The sequence below is a fragment of the Dendrobates tinctorius genome, unplaced genomic scaffold (genome assembly GCF_039654945.1).
Source record: "Dendrobates tinctorius isolate UK_male_01 unplaced genomic scaffold, ASM3965494v1 ptg000155l, whole genome shotgun sequence".
NCBI classification, from domain to species: domain Eukaryota; kingdom Metazoa; phylum Chordata; class Amphibia; order Anura; family Dendrobatidae; genus Dendrobates; species Dendrobates tinctorius.
Window position 1 is genome coordinate 19,377,647 of NW_027361822.1, and position 18,066 is coordinate 19,395,712.

Below are 18,066 nucleotides of genomic sequence, written 5' to 3' on the forward strand. Positions count from 1 at the left end.
GTAAACACACGGCTCCACTCCGTACACCTCGTACACATGCGGCTCTGCTCCGTACACCTCGTACACACACGGCTCCGCTCCGTACACCTCGTACACACGCGGCTCCGCTCCGTACACCTCCTACACCCTCGGCTCTGCTCCGTGCACCTCGTACAGACACACGGGGCTCCATACACCTTGAACACACACGGCTCTGCTCCGTACACCTCGTACACACACAGCTCTGCTCCGTACACCTCGTACACACACGGCTCCTCTCCGTACACCTCGTACACACATGGCTCTGCTCCGTACACCTCGTACACACGCGGCTCCGCTCCGTACACACACGGCTCCGCTCCGTACACCTCGTACACACACGGCTCTGCTCCGTACACCTCGTACACACACGGCTCTGCTCCGTACACCTCGTACACACACGGCTCCGCTCCGTACACCTCGTACACACGGCTCCGCTCCGTACACCTTGTACACACACGGCTCTGCTCCGTACACCTCGTACACACGCGGCTCCGCTCCGTACACCTCGTACACACACGGCTCTGCTCCGTACACCTCGTACACACACGGCTCTGCTACATCCCCCTGTAAACCCCTCCTGACCCCACACAGAAACTTCCCCTCATCCAGCACCATGACAACCAGCACAGCAGAGTCCTGCATACACTGTGACCCCTGATCATGTGACCCCTGACTCCTCCCCTCCTGTGACCTCATCCCAGGTCCTGTGCGCACAGAGCAGCCATATATGTGGAGTGCGGCTCTGCAGGTGGAGGTATATGCTGGAGATTCCCCATTTCTGGGCACAGGGGGCAGTAACCCCAACATTACTGGGCAGGGGGCAGCAGGTATGGACTGGGGCTGAAATTCAGCCCTGGCTTTTGAAATCACACAGGCTCACGCTGTGCCTAAGCACCAGATGGAATATATTACCCTGGATTAAAGAATGCAAGATTTACTACAAGACCAATATTTCTAATGAATGCCTGTGGCCTGCTGGGGTAAGTGACTTTGTACTCCATCACAACTCTTAACAGTATGACTGTCTTGAGAACACCGATTCTGTTAACAACGTAGCAGACAAAGCGGCCCACAACCAGTCAGGCCCTTCTGATGGCCAGTCTGGCCCTAGGAGGCAGTAACCCCTCCATTACTGGGCGGGGGGGGCAGTAACCCCTCCATTGTTGGGCGGGGGGGGGGCAGTAACCCCTCCATTACTGGGCAGGAGGAAGCCAGTAACCCCTCCATTACTGGGTGGGGGCAGTAACCCCTCCATTACTGGGCGATGTCGGGGGTCCCCCGTTCCCAGTGGTGTAGGCCTGGCGGTTGGGATAGTACAGACACATATCGCGCACTCTGTGCCCCTCCGTCCCCCTTAGAATAGTGACCGGGGTAATATATAGCGTGAGGTCACTTCTGACCCTCAGTCGTGTATGTTCCAATCTACAACACGAGAAGCCGATCCTGGATCAGACGATTCCCCACATGTGACCGTCACTGAGACAATCTCATACCGCTCTCTGCACCTACAGCCAGATTGCAGCTTCTTGGGGGGGAAGGGGTTAATCTGTTACGTTCTCTGGGCCCTGAGGTGACACTGTGGCCCTGTTCTGTCTGTTTCTGTATAAAGGCGGCTGGGAGCAATGAAAATGAGACCCAAAATCTTCCTCCGGCAAAGCAGGACAGTCCTGATATGGGGGGGACGCCCCAGCTGTCACTCTGTGATGTCTCCTCTCTTTAGGGTGAGTGCACACGGTGCGGATTGTGCTGCGGATCTTTCCGCACGGATTTGCAGGTAAAGTGACCTGCGGTTTGACACCTGGACAATGGAACAGGTGTCAATCCGCTGCGGAATCCGCAGAAAGAATTGACATGCTGCGGATATAAAAATCAGCAGTATGTGCACCGCGGTTTTGAAATCCCATAGATTTGCATTGTACTGCAGCAGATCCGCCCCGTGTGCACATACCCTTACAGTAGCGCTCATTGCTCTTGGCTCATCCTTCCCCTTCTTCCGTCTCGTCTCTGTATATACTTCCATTCATTTTATAGACTTCGCTTTTTTTGAAGTCCAGTAATCCTCTTGCATGGCAGTCAGCAGCAGTGGTAATGCGCCACGACTAATGTTTCTAGACATGTCACGCTGAGACTGTGCTCACATGTGGTATAAATGCTGCCTATTCTTTGGCTGCTTTTTCTTTGCAGGTGTCCAGACTGCACTACGCCACAGCCATCTTCTCAGATTATTGTGTTTTTCATGTCTTTTCCTCCTTATTTTATGCGTTTTTGGTGCAGAGTTGAAGCGTTTTTAATGTATTTATAGTACAGAAAAGGTTTGATTCTGCACCTAAAGGGAAAGCATCATTTACACTATGTGTGAACACAGCCTTAGATACGTATGTGGCAAAATGGCACTATCACACCTCCTCACACAAAAAAATGAAAGACCTTATGTAGTGAAGCTTAAAGGGCCTTTTACACATAGCGAGATCGCTAGCCGACGCCGACTAGCATACATGGACGTAGGCGGAAGTTGTCATCATCGCTGCAGTGTGACAGGTAAGAGCGACCGCTGACGGATCGCTTATCGCTGCTGCGCCGCTGGTGAGATCTGCCTGTTTGGCAGCTCACTAGCGACCATTTAGCGATGCACCAGCGATCCTGACCGGGTCGTATCGTTGTCGGGATCGCTGGTGCATCGCTAAATGTATCCGGGACCCTAAGAATGAAAAAGTTCTGGCTGCTACAAGAATGAATGACTGAACAACAAATAAGTCCGTAGGTCCTAACCGCTTGAATAAATCAGGATCAACCCAGATTTGCCTCTATGTCCTTCTGTCTCAGGTGGCTCACTAAATGTCCCACCCTGACACTATGAGCTCTCTGGTAGAAAGAAATGGTAAATGGGCATGACAATAGGGATGTGGTTATGGGTTAATTATCTGGCATGTGGAAAACGTTCACATCTCTGCCAATGTCTGAGCAAGAGATTATTATATTGCGAAATGATTTGCACTATAGGCCCTGTCTGTCCGTATCCTAGAGGTAATAATGCGAGTTTTATATTGTAGTGGGAGGGAAGGATAGAAAAAGTAGATACAGATTATGGTCTGTGGTCTAAAATTAATCTATAATTAGTATAGATATACATGAAAAAAATTGTAATATTCACTAACCATCTCCTGCTACACTCGCTGCAATGTTGTTATAGTCTCCTCCAGCCTCTGTACTCTCTGCTAGGTTTGACAAACGTGATCCCTGCAGCCAATCAGTGGCTGAAGAAGTAACCAACAGCCAATAATTCATAAGAGAACATCTACATTGTACATCTCATCACAAGTTTCCCCTTATTATCTCCAGTAACTGTATTCTTAGGGCCCCATCACACATAGCGACGCACCAGCGATCCCGACAACGATATGACCTTGTCAGGATCGCTGGTGTGTCACTACATGATCGCTGGTGAGCTGCCAAACAGACAGATCTCACCAGCGATGAGGACCAGCGACGGCGCGGGTAACAAGCAAGGACGTCGCTTGTTTACCCGCAGTGTACCTTAGATACCAGCGCGCTGGTGAAGGGAGCTGGTAACCAAGGTAAACAGCGGGTTTCTAAGCGCCACGCGGTGCTTAGAAACCCGCTGTTTACCTTGGTTACCAGCTCCCTTCACCAGCACGCTGGTATCTAAGGTACACTGCGGGTTTCTAAGCGCCGCGCGGAGCTTAGAAACCCGCTGTTTACCTTCGTTACCACCTCCAGATCACTGGTCTCCCGCCTGCCACACGCAGCGATGCGTGCTGGCCAGCGGGAGACCAACAATCAAAAAAATGTCCAGGGCTTTTCAGAACGATCAGCGATACCCGGCGGGGGGGGGTTGGTAGCTGATATATGTCACACACAGCGATATTGTTGGTGAGATCGCTGTTGAGTCACAAAACTTGTGACTCAGCAGCGATCTTGCTGTGTGTGACGGGGGCTTAACATAGGATCTTAATTATGTTACATTGTCATCTCCTTCCCATTCAGGTCCCTACAATATATGATCCTCTCAGTAGAGATCTTCTATATAGGAAAATTTTCTTGATTGACCCCATCAAGGATGGAGCGGGACAGGGACAAGATGGCGGAGAAGATATTACACCTCACCCTAGAGATCCTCTTCCGGCTTACTGGAGAGGTGAGAGATTCTGATGACGTCACACTACATAATTCTTATCTATGGGAATAACAGATGGACAGAACTGGAGAGGTGAGGACTCTGGAAATGTCTGTAGAGAGATTTATTAATGTGTCTCTCCATAACCAGGATTACACAGTAGTGAAGAAGACCTCTAGTGAGCGCTGTCGGGACCCATCCCTGAGCCCAATCCCAGGGCCTCCACCTCACCCCCTGATACATGAGGACATCAATGACCAGAAGATCCTAGAACTGAGCTACAAGATGATTGAGCTGCTGACTGGAGAGGTGACACTGCTGGGAATGCTGGGACATTATACAGTAACGCTATGAAGGTATCGGGGGATGACGGTATCTTTGTATTGTCAGATTCCTATAAGGTGTCAGGATGTCGCCATCTATTTCTCCATAGAGGAGTGGGAGTATTTAGAAGGACACAAAGATCTGTACAAGGACGTCATGATGGAGGTTCCCCAGCCCCTCACATCACCAGGTAATAGACAGGACTAAATACACACTGCCTATAATTATCTGTATGTAAAGAATGAATTCAGTCCCTGTATGTGTTTCCTCCAGATCTATCCAGTAAGATGACACCAGAGAGAGATCTAAGTCCTCTCCTTCCACAGGACTGTAAAGAAGAAAATCCCAATGTTCCTCAGGATCATCAGGTAGATGGAGAGAAGGTGTCATGAGATCTCCCCTATGATGTGTAGACGGCTGTGAAGTTCTTGTGCTCAGTCTTGTTTTATCCACCAGTATTATATGTTTTATACTTATACTTGTGTAATGAGAACGGTGGAGATGGCAGGATTAGAGCTGATCGTAGATGTGACTTCTCCATCTGTGACTTTTACAATATTTGTTTCAGGGAGAATATCTCACCCATATTAATACTACAGAGACATATGTGAGGGCTGATGAGTGGTGTAAAGAGGAGATTCCTGCAGATAATCGCCTAGGTGAGTAGAGAGAAAAGTTACAGATTCTTCTCAGTCATTGACTGATACCATTTTGTGCTATTTGTTGTCAGCTCTGTGGTCCTTTAGGGTTCTCAGCTTTAGGTTCACTCCTTTTGCCAAAATAATGAATTAATATGGATAAAATTATGATATTGTTATAGACAAGGATGTAAAAATTCAGTTAAAATATGATAATAGGTGTGAAGTACACTTGAACGAGCTGTTTATTTTAATTTTTACCCTTCGCCACGACAGCACCCACTGGAGGTAGAGGGATCTGCCCCATAGGAACAGGAAACCTACAGGAAAAATTAAAGGGGCGGTCCGCCTCTCCTCCTCAGTTTTGGTTTCCTGTTCCTAGGGGAACCTCAGGAAGAATCCTACTGAAGACATACCTGGGCTAATGCACGCTGCCTGTGCAGTATCTGCGGAACGGCAGGGGCTGCGGTCCAGAAGCAGCGTCGGGGGAGTTTCCGTTAGACGGCTCCCCCCTTTCGTCTGATGGACGGCTGGAGAGATGATCGGGTCCGGGGAGGGCCGCCCGGTCTCACTCAGGAGCACACCGGGGGGGCGCATGGAGCGCCGGGACAGCTGCTGACCATGCTCAGCGGCAGCGCTGGGAACATGGAGGAGCCACCACAGTGGAAGCGGGTGAGAGCGCCAGTGGTGTGGGGGCACAAAAAAAAAAAATGCAGCTTTCCGGGGCCTGGGGGACGCGCATGCGCCGCCCGACATGACGTGGATGCTCCAGCCCCGGAAGTAAAGAGTGAACTTCCGGGGCATACTGGCAGAGGTACAGGGCGCCCACAAGCACTACTGCGCAGGCGCGAAGCAGCGCAATTGACCCGGAACTAGAGGGGAACTTCCGGGTCAGGGGGAAGAAAAAAAAAAAACCCTATTTAAACGAAGGCCGCGGAGCGGTCGGCGGTGAAATGTCATCCCCAGGAGATGCGCATCCTCGGCAGTGGACTCTGCGGGTGGCGGCACCTCCCGAGACCGCTCCGGCAGAGGATCCACGGACACCGCTCGCGGAAGTGACGCAGGAGAATCAAGGTCCAGGACTGTACCTCAGCCATCTGATCCGGTACCGTAAGCTTCACTGGGTGAGTGCGCACAAAACGCTGCCTATCAAGCTGACACCCCCTCTCTTTCTCGCCATGTCTCCTGCCTTTCAGGCCAAGAAAAAGGAAAAATCAAAACACAAAGAATGTGCCTTATGTACTCCAGTCTCTGCCTCACTCCTACCCCAAAAACCTTTGCAAGCAATGCATTAGGGAAATCAGGCAGGGAGCCGCATTGTTGTCTAAAGACATACGGACAATAATTAGAGAAGAATTGCAGGCTATCGCCCATGCTAATACACCCCCAGAGGGTAAGGGCAATAAACAAGTAATTCCCAGCTCAGAATCTGAGGAGGAACAAGAGCCTCAGACGCCGCGCTCACATCATCATCATCGTCATCATAAATTGAGGGACGATCGTATTTTCCCCTGGATAGTGTAGATAATTTGGTGAAATCTGTAAGAAATACTATGGGATGTGAGGAGACAGAGCGCTCAAACCAAGCAGGATATAATGTTTCCAGGTTTGGCTGAGAGGAAAAGGAGAGCCTTTCCGGTAATCCCGGCAATTAAGGCCCTGATTAAGAGAGAATGGGAGCAACAAGACCAGAGAAGATTTCTCCCATCGGCCTCAAAAAGGAAATACCCCTTTAGTGACGAAGAACTGCTAAAATGGAAAAAAAATTCCTAAGGTGGACGCAGCTGTGGCCTCCACCTCTAAACAGTCTACTCTTCCGGTAGAAGATGCAGGCCCATTTTCTGACCCACTAGACCGTAAAGCAGAATCGTCATTAAAAAGGTCATGGGAAGCAACTACGGACATTTTTAAACCAGCAGTGGCCAGCACATGCACCTCCAGATCAATGTTCGTATGGTTAGACCAATTGGACCAACAGATTGAGCAGAAGGTGTCTAGGGAAAAGCTGCGTGCCGCTATTCCCTTATTTAGAGGGGCAGCAGCCTTCATGGCCAATGCATCTGCGGACATACTACACCTAGCAGCAAGGTCTGCGCGTCTTGTGAATAGTGCCAGGCGGGCATTATGGATGAAAAATTGGAAGGGGGACACGCAGTCGAAATCTTAAGATCTGCGCTATCACGTGTGAGGGTGAGTTTCTCTTTGGAAAAGCCTTAGACGACATACCAAAGCAAAAGAAATGAAAAAGGCCTTCCCTGACTCTTCTATCCCTTTCTACAGGACAGCCTTTAAGAGGCAGCCGTTTGGAAAGAGACAAACGGACAGATCAACAAGATGGCCCACAAAAGAAGAAAAGCAAAAAGGGTACCATGTTTGGAGGTTTAGGATTCCGGAAAGAAAATAAATACTCAACAACCAGTCCCCCCCCAGTGGCGGGTAGACTGAAACTTTTTTTTCCAAAAGGGAAAAAAATAACATCAAGCTCGTGGATTTTAAATATAATCAAAGAAGGAATAAAATTAGAATTCCTTTGTATTCCCTACGACTCATTTATTATAACAACTCTTAGCTCACCAATACAACAAAAAGCCCTCAAAATGGAAATTCGGAGTCTATTATCCAAGAGGGTCTTAGTGAAAGTCCCAGAGGGGCAAGAGGGTAGAGGATTCTACTCTCCTTTATTTTTAGTTCCCAAACACGATGGTTTGTTTAGAACAATCATAAATCTAAAAAAGCTCAATACGTTTATCAAAAACTATAAATTTAAAATGGAATCAATCAGGTCCACCATTAGGTTTCTTTTTCCAAACTGCATGATGGCGGGCATTGACCTAAAAGATGATTACTATCATCTTCCTATCCATGACAGATACCTAAGGGTCGCGGTAGCATTCAAAGGCGAAATCTGTCACTTCCAGTATACGGCCATGCCCTTCGGTCTCTCTACAGCACTGTAAACCTTCACCAAAGTGATGTTGGACGTGATGGCCTATCTTCGTCAAAAAGACACCTTAATCGTGCCTTACCTTGATGACTTCTTAGTTATCGAGAACTCCACTGCCCAGTGTGCTAGACGTTTGGCTGATACGGTGTCATCTTTGCAGGATCTAGGCTGGATCATCAACTTCCAGAAGTCCAGACTTATTCCACTCTCCCTCCAGACGTTTTTAGGGTTCCAGTTAGACTCCACGACCCAAAGGTGTCTACTTCCTCAGGTATAAATTTTGCTCATTAAAAATAAGGTTGGAGCAGCAATGGACAGACCATGCATATCTCTGAGAGAAGCAATGTCTCTATTGGAGTCCCTCACCTCTTGTACCCCGGCAGTTCAGTTCAGTGGGCCCAATATCACATCCACACACTGCAACATCACATTCTCCAAGAGGACAGATGACTTTGCGGTCACCTCGAGAAGAAGATTATTATTATTTATTGTTATAGCGCCATTTATTCCATGGCGCTTTACATGTAAGGAGTATACATAAAAACAAGTACAATAATCTTAAACAATACAAGTCATAACTGGTACAGGAGGAGAGAGGACCCTGCCCGCGAGGGCTCACAATCTTCAAGGGATGGGTGATAATACAGTAGGTGAGGGTAGAGCTGGTCGTGCAGCGGTTTGGTCGATCGGTGGTTACTGCAGGTTGTAGGCTTGTCGGAAGAGGTGGGTCTTCAGGCTCTTTTTGACGGTTTCGATGGTAGGTGAGAGTCTGATATGTTGTGGTAGAGAGTTCCAGAGTAGGGGTGATGCGCGAGAGAAATCTTGTATGCGATTGTGGGAAGAGGAGATAAGAGGGGAGTAGAGAAGGAGATCTTGTGAGGATCGGAGGTTGCGTGCGGGAAAGTACCGGGAGACGAGGTCACAGATGTATGGAGGAGACAGGTTGTGGATGGCTTTGTATGTCATGGTTAGGGTTTTGTAATGGAGTCTCTGGGCAATTGGGAGCCAGTGAAGGGATTGACAGAGGGGAGAAGCTGGGAAATAGCGGGGGGACAGGTGGATTAGTCGGGCAGCAGAGTTTAGAATAGATTGGAGGGGTGTAAGAGTGTTTGAGGGGAGGCCACAGAGCATGAGGTTGCAGTAGTCAAGGTGAGAGATGATGAGGGCATGGACTAGGGTTTTTGCAGATTCTTGGGTGAGGAATGAACGGATTCATGAAATATTTTTGAGTTGAAGTCGGCAGGAAGTGGAAAGGGCTTGGATATGTGGTTTGAAGGAGAGATCAGAGTCAAGGATTACTCCGAGACAGCGAGCTTGTGGGACTGGGGAGAGTGGGCAGTCATTTACTGTAATTGATAGGTTCGTAGGGGAGATGGGGGGGGAAAGATGATGAATTCTGTTTTGTCCATGTTGAGTTTCAGAAATCTAGCGGAGAAGAAGGATGAAATAGTGGACAGACATTGAGGGATTCTGTTTAGTAGGGAGGTGATATCTGGTCCAGAGATGTAGATCTGTGTGTCATCAGCGTAAAGATGATACTGAAAGCTATGAGATTCGATGAGCTGTCCCAGGCCAAAGGTGTAAATGGAGAACAGCAGGGGCCCAAGGACTGAACCTTGTGGGACTCCGACAGATAGGGGGCGAGGTGAGGAGGTGGTGTGTGAGTGGGAGACTCTGAATGTCCGGTCTGTTCGGTATGATGAGATCCAGGATAGGGCCAAGTCTGTGATGCCGAGGGATGAGAGGGTCTGTAATAATAGGGAATGGTCCACTGTGTCAAAGGCAGCCGACAGGTCCAGGAGGAGGAGGACAGAGTAGTGTCGCTTGCTGGCCATGAAGGCTGCTGCCCCTCTAAATAAGGGAATAGCGGCACGCAGCTTTTCCCTAGACACCTTCTGCTCAATCTGTTGGTCCAATTGGTCTAACCTTACCCCAGGAAGTATGGGTAATATCACCATCCCATACTTTAATCATCGACGCTAACCCCCACAGATGGGGAGCCCATATGGGAAATAGCTTCTGTCAGGGAAGGTGGAGTAAAGAAGAATTACAATATTCGTCTACCTTAAAAGAACTGATGGCAGTAGATTATGCATGACATAATTTTTTTCCACAGCTCCGTGGGAAACATGTCAGGATCTTATCCGACAACTCCACCACAGTGGCATATTTATACAGACAGGGAGGTACTTGATCAGAGACTCTGATGTCTTCCGCAGCAAAAATCTTAAACTTAGCCGAAAAGTATTTGTTGTCCCTTTCTGCCCTCCACGTCAGGGGAAAAAATAACCAAGAAGCGGACTTCTTAAGCCGATATACACTATGGCAGGGGGAGTGGTGCCTACATCATCGCGTCTTCAAAGACATAGTATCTCTATGGGGGCAGCCTCAAATAGACCTCTTTGCCACAAAAAAAGAACAGACAAGTAGAGAAATTTGCCTCCCTATCCTTGGCGGATCATCCAGACATACTAGACGCCCTTCAGGCCCCATGGAAATTCAACCTGGCATATGCCTTCCCTCAGATAATCCTACTACCACAGGTCATTCGGAAAAAGAGAGAATACGGGGCGAGGACAATTCTAATAGCACCATTTTGGCCCAAGAGACCGTGGTTCTCATGGCTACAAACCATGTAGATATCAGATCCTTGGGTCCTCCCTTCGATCCCCAACCTACTCTTCCCAAGGCCTTTTTCCACCCCCAAGTGGACAGCCTACACTTGACGGTGTGGAAATTGAGAAGCAGCTACTAATATCAAAAGGTTTCTCCAAAACACTAATTGGTACGCTCCTACAGAGCAGGAAGCAGTCTACCACTGAAATTTACACCAAAATATGGAGAAATTCCTGCAGTTCCATACAACCTCTCATCCCACAGAAATTCCGATAGTGCCTATCTTGGAATTTCTACGAAAAGGAAAAGAACTGGGTCTGTCAGTAAATACATCGAAAGTCCATGTATCTATATTAGGGGCCCTCTACGGCCATAATATAGCAGGGAACAAATGGGTGTCCCGATTTATCGCAGCTTGCGAACGTATGACTCCTGTTCACATACCTAGAGTCCCTCCTTGGGACTTAAACCTGGTCCTAGACGCCCTAACGGGAGCCCCCTTTATTCCCATAGATACTGTATCTCCAAAATACTTGTCACTCAAGATGGCCCTTAGTAGCACTAACATCTGCTAGGAGGGTTGGCGACATTCAAGCCCTATCCATAGATCCACCTTTTTTACAGATATTTCAGGATAGGTTGGTTTTAAAACCAGACCCCTTATACCTTCCTAAGGTATCAGGAAAATTCCATAGGCCACAAGAGATACTTCTCCCCACTTTCTTCAGGGATCCCTCCACTCCTGAAGAACAGAAATTTCACACCCTGGATATTAGGAGAACGGTATTAAAATACATCGAAAGATCCAAGAGCTGGAGGCAGTGTAGTGCTCTGTTCATATCTTTTTAGGGCTGTAAAAAGGGGTATGGAGTCACGAAGAGCACCTTATCCCAGTGGATCAGAGATGCCATACGATTAGCTTACTTCGCGAGAAATGAAAATCCTCAGGAGGTCATCAGAGCGCATTCTACTAGAGCAATGGCATCCTCCTGGGCCGAGAGGGGAGACGTTCCAATCGAAGCCATATGTAAGGCGGCAATTTGGTCAGCTCCTTCTACCTTCTATAAACTTGACCTCTCGTCAACTTCTGACATAAGCTTTGGCAGGACTGTCCTTGGCACGGCGGTGGTCCCACCCAGGTGATGGTCTCTGGAATCTCTCCAGTGGGTGCTGTCGTGGCGAAGGGTAAAAAGCCGGATTACTTACCGGTAATGCCCTTTTAATGAGTCCATGACAGCACCCGCCCGCTTCCTCCCTATGAAGATAATAATGATAAATACACCACGTATTAATAGAGTATGTTCCTTAAATAGAGAAATAAGTTAAACATAAAAGGGTAGAACTGTGCCTAACACTTGGCGGTCCTCCTGGTACTCTGAAATACAACTGAGGAGGAGAGGCGGATCGCCCCCTTTTATTTTTCCTGTAGGTTTCCTGTTCCTATGGGGCAGATCCCTCTACCTCCAGTGGGTGCTGTCGTGGACTCATTAAAAGGGCATTACCAGTAAGTAATCCGGCTTATTTCTAATGATTATAAAGCTAAAATAGGTTTTAACAAGTTATTAAAAATTTGGGGATAAAACGCAATATTAAAAAATCCTTTACATAATGTCTTCAAGCTTTAGATCATATCTCAGTAACGACAATCGCAAAACCATACAGATTCCTAACAATCACTGTAAACCTCACATTGTCCTGAAAGCTTAATTGAAGATTTCTTCATCTGAACCTCATACAATTGTTATAACAGCTATTATTATTTACAGCAAATAATAGTCCTTTTGCCCAATATCTCCCAAAATTCTTGACTATTTTTGGGGACCACAAAATTCAGAAATTCATGAAGCAAAGCCCATAAGTTGTTGCAATGTTTAAACTAAAGGGTGAAGACTACAAGATTTTTTTTTTTTTTTTTTTTTTTTTTTTTTTTTAAGATTCAGCTACCTACTTTGGCCAGTGTCAAATGGAGATCCAGTGTTGTGCCATTAAAAGTCTATTCTTATTTATATGGAGGCGATAAGTGTAGATGCTTCAATTTTGCTTATAAGCTTGTTGTTTCTCTGATCCTAAAAAGTGGACTATTAATCAGTAGTGATGGAAGAGTAGCATCATTGCTCGGGTGTCCTCCGAGTATTTTGGCGTGCTCGGAGAATTACTTTTCGTCGTGTCAGCTGCATGATTTGCGACTTGTAGACAGGCAGAATACATGTGGGAATTCCCTAACAAACAGCCATTCCACATATGTATTCAGGCTGTCTAGCAGTCGCAAATCATACAGCTGAGACGACGAAAACTAAATCTCCGAGCAAGCCAAAATACTTGGAGGACACCCGAGCATGACCCAATCAACGAGTATACTTGCTCATCACTATTAATCAGCCATATGATGAATCTGAAGTCTCTTTTCTATCAGAACCTCTAAAAACTTTTATATGCATATGTATGAGGTATTATTATAGGATGTTAGAATTGTTATACTGTTCGTACTTATGCATTTGTCATAGTTTCAAAGAAATGTCAACTTGTGGCTGCATGGTTAATAAGAAATGCCTTAATAACGCCACATGACATTCTATTTAGCAGAAGTCTGTTTTCTACATGCCCTGCAATTTGTAAGGACATATTTGTATAGAAATACTTTAAAATATCAATACAATATTATGATTTTTATTACAAAAAATAAACATACGGTAATCAGTTTCATTCTTGGCAGGTGACTGTTTCAGAAGGTTAAAGGGATATGGAATATCTTCAGATATTAGAGCAGATGACTGTGGTACCACGCAGGATACATATGAAGAGCATGCAGTTATCGTAGATATACCTTCATCTTTTTGCAACGAAGATATATCCAATCTTGTTGAACATGACAAAAGTCACACAGAAGCAAAGGAATTTTCTTGCTTAGAATGTGGAAAATGTTTTACACGGAAATCAAATCTTTTTGCACATCAAAAAATTCACTCTGGGGAAAAGCTATTCTCATGTTCGGAATGTGGAACATGTTTTGATTGTCAATCGAAACTTACTAGACATGAGAGAAGTCACAGCGGGGAGAAGCCTTTTTCATGTTTAGAATGTGGGAATTGTTTTTCTCGGAAATCTAATCTTGCTGACCATCAAAAAATTCACACAGGGGAGAAGCCATTTTCATGTTCAGAATGTGGGAAATGTTTTAAAAAGAAGTCAGATCTTGTTACACATCAGAGAATTCACACTGGTGAGAAGCCATTCTTATGTGCAGAATGTGGAAAGTGTTTTCATCAAAAATCACATCTTGCTGTGCATCAGAAAAGTCACACAGGAGTAAAGCCATTTCCATGCTTAGAATGTGGGAAACGTTTTTCTCAAAGATCAAAGCTTTTTGTTCACCAAAAGTCTCATACAGGGGAGAAGCCATATATGTGTTTAGAATGTGGAAAATATTTTAAACATAAGTCAGGTCTTGTTACTCATCAGAGAATTCACACAGGAGAGAAACCATTTTCATGCGAACAATGTGGAAAATGTTTTAACCAAAAATCAATTCTTGCTAACCATCAGACAAGTCACACAGGAGAGAAACCATTTTCATGTTTACAATGTGGGAAGTGTTTTTCTCAGAAATCTAACCTTGTTGACCATCAAAAAATTCACACAGGAGTGAAGCCATTTTCATGCTCAGAATGTGGGAAATGTTTTTCACGGAAATCTAACCTTGTTGATCATCAAAAAATTCACACAGGGGAGAAACCATTTTCATGTTCAAAATGTGGGAAATGCTTTAAACAAAGGTGGAGTCTCGTTACACATCAGAGAACTCATACAAGGGAGAAGCCATTCTGATGCTCAGATTTTTTTGGAAATGTTTTTACAAAAAAAAAAGTCATGCTAAGTATCAGAAATGTTACACAGGAGAGAAGCTGTTTTGTTTTTAAGAAAATAAATTTTATTGACCATCAAAACAGGAGAGACTTCATTTTCATGTTCTGAATGTGGTAATGTATCATAGGTAGTTCAAAAGTTATTAGATGTTATCAATATGATGTGACTCAAGTTTAAAATGGGTCCATTTTATTTGAAAAATTCAGGCATATGGTACCAGAGATGAGTGATTTTGTACTGATTTTCTTTGTATGAAATACAAGATGCAGTCTTGGCTGCTCTGGTCCAAACATTTCTTCATTCTACCACCTTCAGTGTTTTACCTGTTAGAATCTGTTCAGTTTGTGACTATCTGCCATTTTCTTGTAGTGTTCTGGCTGCTGGTCTTTTTCCTCTGGTGCTGGGTTTGTCTTGGGTCAGCTGATTTTATTACCCTTTATTAACCTGCACCTGTCTTCCATTCCTTGCTGGACAACAGTGTTAATCAGCTTGAGTTCTGGCTTGGAGCTTTGCTTTCTGTTTGTTTAATTAGTGCATTGCTGGGACCTCTGGTTCTTCTAGTCTTAGTTTCTGTTTTCAGTTTTTCTGCAGCCTTCTCTTTGTTTTCTGTTCGGAGGGGACCCATTTTTGTACCCAGTCCTTAGATCTTACATGGACCCCCTTCCCCCTATCTATAGGTCTACGATTGAGATTAATCTAGGATCGTCGGTGGGTCTATTCGCTAGGAGTGGGTCGCCCACTCCATCGTAGGGTGTCAGCCTAGTCGCAGTGCAGAGTCAGTTTCTCCTACCCTAGTCCTGTGCTGCAGTACCGTAACATTACCAAGACTACTCAACTTTTGAAAGAAAGTTTTATGTATCCTAATCATTTTGTTATTCCTTTCTGTGTTGTTGCATTCGCAGAGGACTATTTATCCCCCCCCCTTTCCTTCACCATAAATTTCTTCCTTTCCTTTTCTTCCTGTTTTACTTCCCCTTGCTTTTTCCCATACTTTTTCTTTTCCTCACCCTTTCCTTTGTTCCTACACTCCCCACCTTCCTTTTCACCTCCCATGATAGGTTAGTAGGGAAAGTCGTACAATTTTACCTTATACTATGCATTATAATTTATTTGCTAGTTTGTTCTTTGTAATATTTAAATGTATAATTATTTCATTTTCCCCCTCCCTGTTGTATATAAAATCCCCTTAATAAAAACTATTTTCAAAAAAAGTATTTATAAACTTTGCTTTTTCTATGATAATTATGGCTTTGACTAGTCAATGGCGCGTTACTTTCCCCAAACTAGTCTGCCCTCTTTAAATATCATCATGCCCCTTTCTACATGATAACATGATTTGCAAGAGCCATCGCCTTGCAAATCTCGCTCATGCACGAAAAAGCTCTATTCGGCAGCGTTATTGAGCCTCTGAAGCCCAGTGTATGCTTCCTGGCTTCAGAGGCAAAGTGCAGAAGACAGCTGTCATACACCTGGCTTCAGAGACTCGATAACGCTGGCTAATAGAGCCGTGTGCATATTCCAGATTTGCAATGAGCGGAGGATGAGGTCGGCACTTGCAAATCATGTTATCACGTCCACAGGAACGTGCTAACACGCAAAGATTGCTGACTAGTCTGTAACGCTTATATGGGTACTACAGAATCTGATTGCGTGAGATAATGACATTGAGACCAAAGTTGATGCAAATGAGTATATTTAACAAGTGTACAAGTGTAACAAAACTAACAGGGCACTTCCTGCAATAGTAACAAAAACACAGCAAAATATGGAATGATGCAAGTAAAGCAAAACTAACAGAGCACTTCCTGCAATTGTAATGAATGCACAGCTCAATATAGAAATGTCCAGAGGAACTGAAGAGCGGGGCGCGACCGCTAATATAACCAGTCCAACAGTAATATAATGCAGGTGTGTACAAGGCACTAAATGTAGGAGTCCAGCAGAAGGTATATGAGTAAGCACACCTCATTTAATGAGGGAGTCCAGTGATATTAAGAATGAGCACGCACACAGCACTAAAGTGTAGAAGTCCAGCAATCATAAAGGTAGAAATGCACTCGGCGCGGAAGTCCAGCTTCATACAGGTGTGGCATTAACAAGAGAAGGTCACTATGTGTACCTTTTGGGCTGAAAATTCCACACAAACACAGACCTAGAGGAGATTATGTCAGGATTCCTTACAGGCCACAGCAGTTCCAAGGGCGAATAACTCAAACTAGAAGTTCAGACAGTAGTTAAGCACAGACAGCATCAGGGAGATGCCAAGAAGACTGTAGGCAGCAGAACGAGGAGAGGAAGAGTAACGAGCAGCATCAGAGAGTCCACCAGCGGGAGCTCAAGTGCCAACAGCAGCAAAATACTCAGGCAAAGAGGAGCACACAACCTCGATTTAAATAATCAGGACTGGAAGTTCCATGACAGGGCGAGATACAAGACACCCATCTTGGATCAGGGCAAACAGGCACAAAGGAAAGTCCGGAATCCTTACATAATCTTAGGAAACTAACGCCCCATAGACTACTCAAAGGCCTATTTAGCATAGGAAAAGGAGAGGTTATACACACGTGGTCAAAATTGTTGGTACACTTTGTATGGTGACAGAAATAACTTGAATCTGACCAAAGTAATAATAAATAAAAAAATCTATGAAAATGAACAAATGAAAGTCAGACATTGCTTTTCAACCATGCTTCCACAGAAATTTAAAAAAAATAAATAAAACTCAAGAAATAGACCTGGACAGAAAGAATGGTAACCCCAGAAAATATAACAATTGGGACATGTTAAATCAAGGTGTGTCCACTAATTATCGTCACAGGTGTCTACAATCTTGGAATCAGTGAGTGGGCCTGTATAGAGGGCTACAGATCCCCACTGTGCTGTTTGGTGACATGGTGTGTATCACACTCAACATGGACCAGAGGAAGAGAAGGAAAGAGTTGTCTCAGGAGATTAGAAAGAAAATTATAGACACACATGTTAAATGTAAAGGTTATAAGACCATCTCCAAGCAGCTTGATGCTCCTGTCACTAGTTGCACATATTATTCAGAAATATAAGCTTCATGGGACTGTAGCCAACCTCACTGGACGTGGCCGCAGGAGGAAAATTGATGACAAATGAAAGAGACGGATAATACAAATGGTAACAAAAAAGCCCAGAAAAACTTCCAAACAGATTAAAGGTGAACTTCGAACTCAAGGAGCATCAGTGTCAGATCGCACCATCCGCCATTGTATGAGCCAAAATGGACTTCATGGGAAACGACCAAGGAGGACACCATTGTTTGAAAAAAAAAATCATAAAAAAGCCAGAATGGAATTTGCCAAACTACATGCTGACAAGCCACAAAGCTTCTAGGAGAATGTCTTATGGACAGATGAGACAAAAATGGAACTTTTTGGCAAGGCACATCAGCTCTATGTTCACAGACAGAAAAATGAAGCATATCAAGAAAAGAACACACTCTACTGTGAAACATGGAGGAGGCTCTGTTATGTTCTGGGGCTGCTTTGCTGCATCTG

The 18,066-nt window shown here is 45.2% G+C and overlaps 2 protein-coding genes across 2 annotated transcripts in view; one reads left to right on the plus strand and one right to left on the minus strand.

The window, feature by feature from the left end:
• LOC141051008 (uncharacterized) overlaps positions 1–18,066 on the minus strand; it is a 407,743-nt gene that overhangs the window by 353,320 nt on the left and 36,357 nt on the right. The gene's annotated exons all lie outside the window — the stretch shown is intronic.
• On the plus strand, positions 740–14,721 carry LOC141051071 (uncharacterized). The gene is made up of 7 exons (XM_073547920.1): positions 740–1,001; positions 4,027–4,177; positions 4,307–4,465; positions 4,547–4,670; positions 4,754–4,848; positions 5,049–5,139; positions 13,392–14,721. Exons 2-7 carry the CDS (start codon positions 4,100–4,102, stop codon positions 14,501–14,503), a joined length of 1,659 nt encoding a protein of 552 aa, XP_073404021.1. The 5' UTR covers positions 740–1,001; positions 4,027–4,099; the 3' UTR covers positions 14,504–14,721.

Bases quoted from the DNA above. Each gene is read 5' to 3' on its own strand.
- LOC141051071 (XM_073547920.1), top strand. From the start codon at position 4,100: ATGGAGCGGGACAGGGACAAGATGGCGGAGAAGATATTACACCTCACC. The intron at 4,178-4,306 runs GTGAGAGATTCT...CTCCATAACCAG, and splicing joins TCTTCCGGCTTACTGGAGAG to GATTACACAGTAGTGAAGAA. The intron at 5,140-13,391 runs GTGAGTAGAGAG...CATTCTTGGCAG, and splicing joins TCCTGCAGATAATCGCCTAG to GTGACTGTTTCAGAAGGTTA.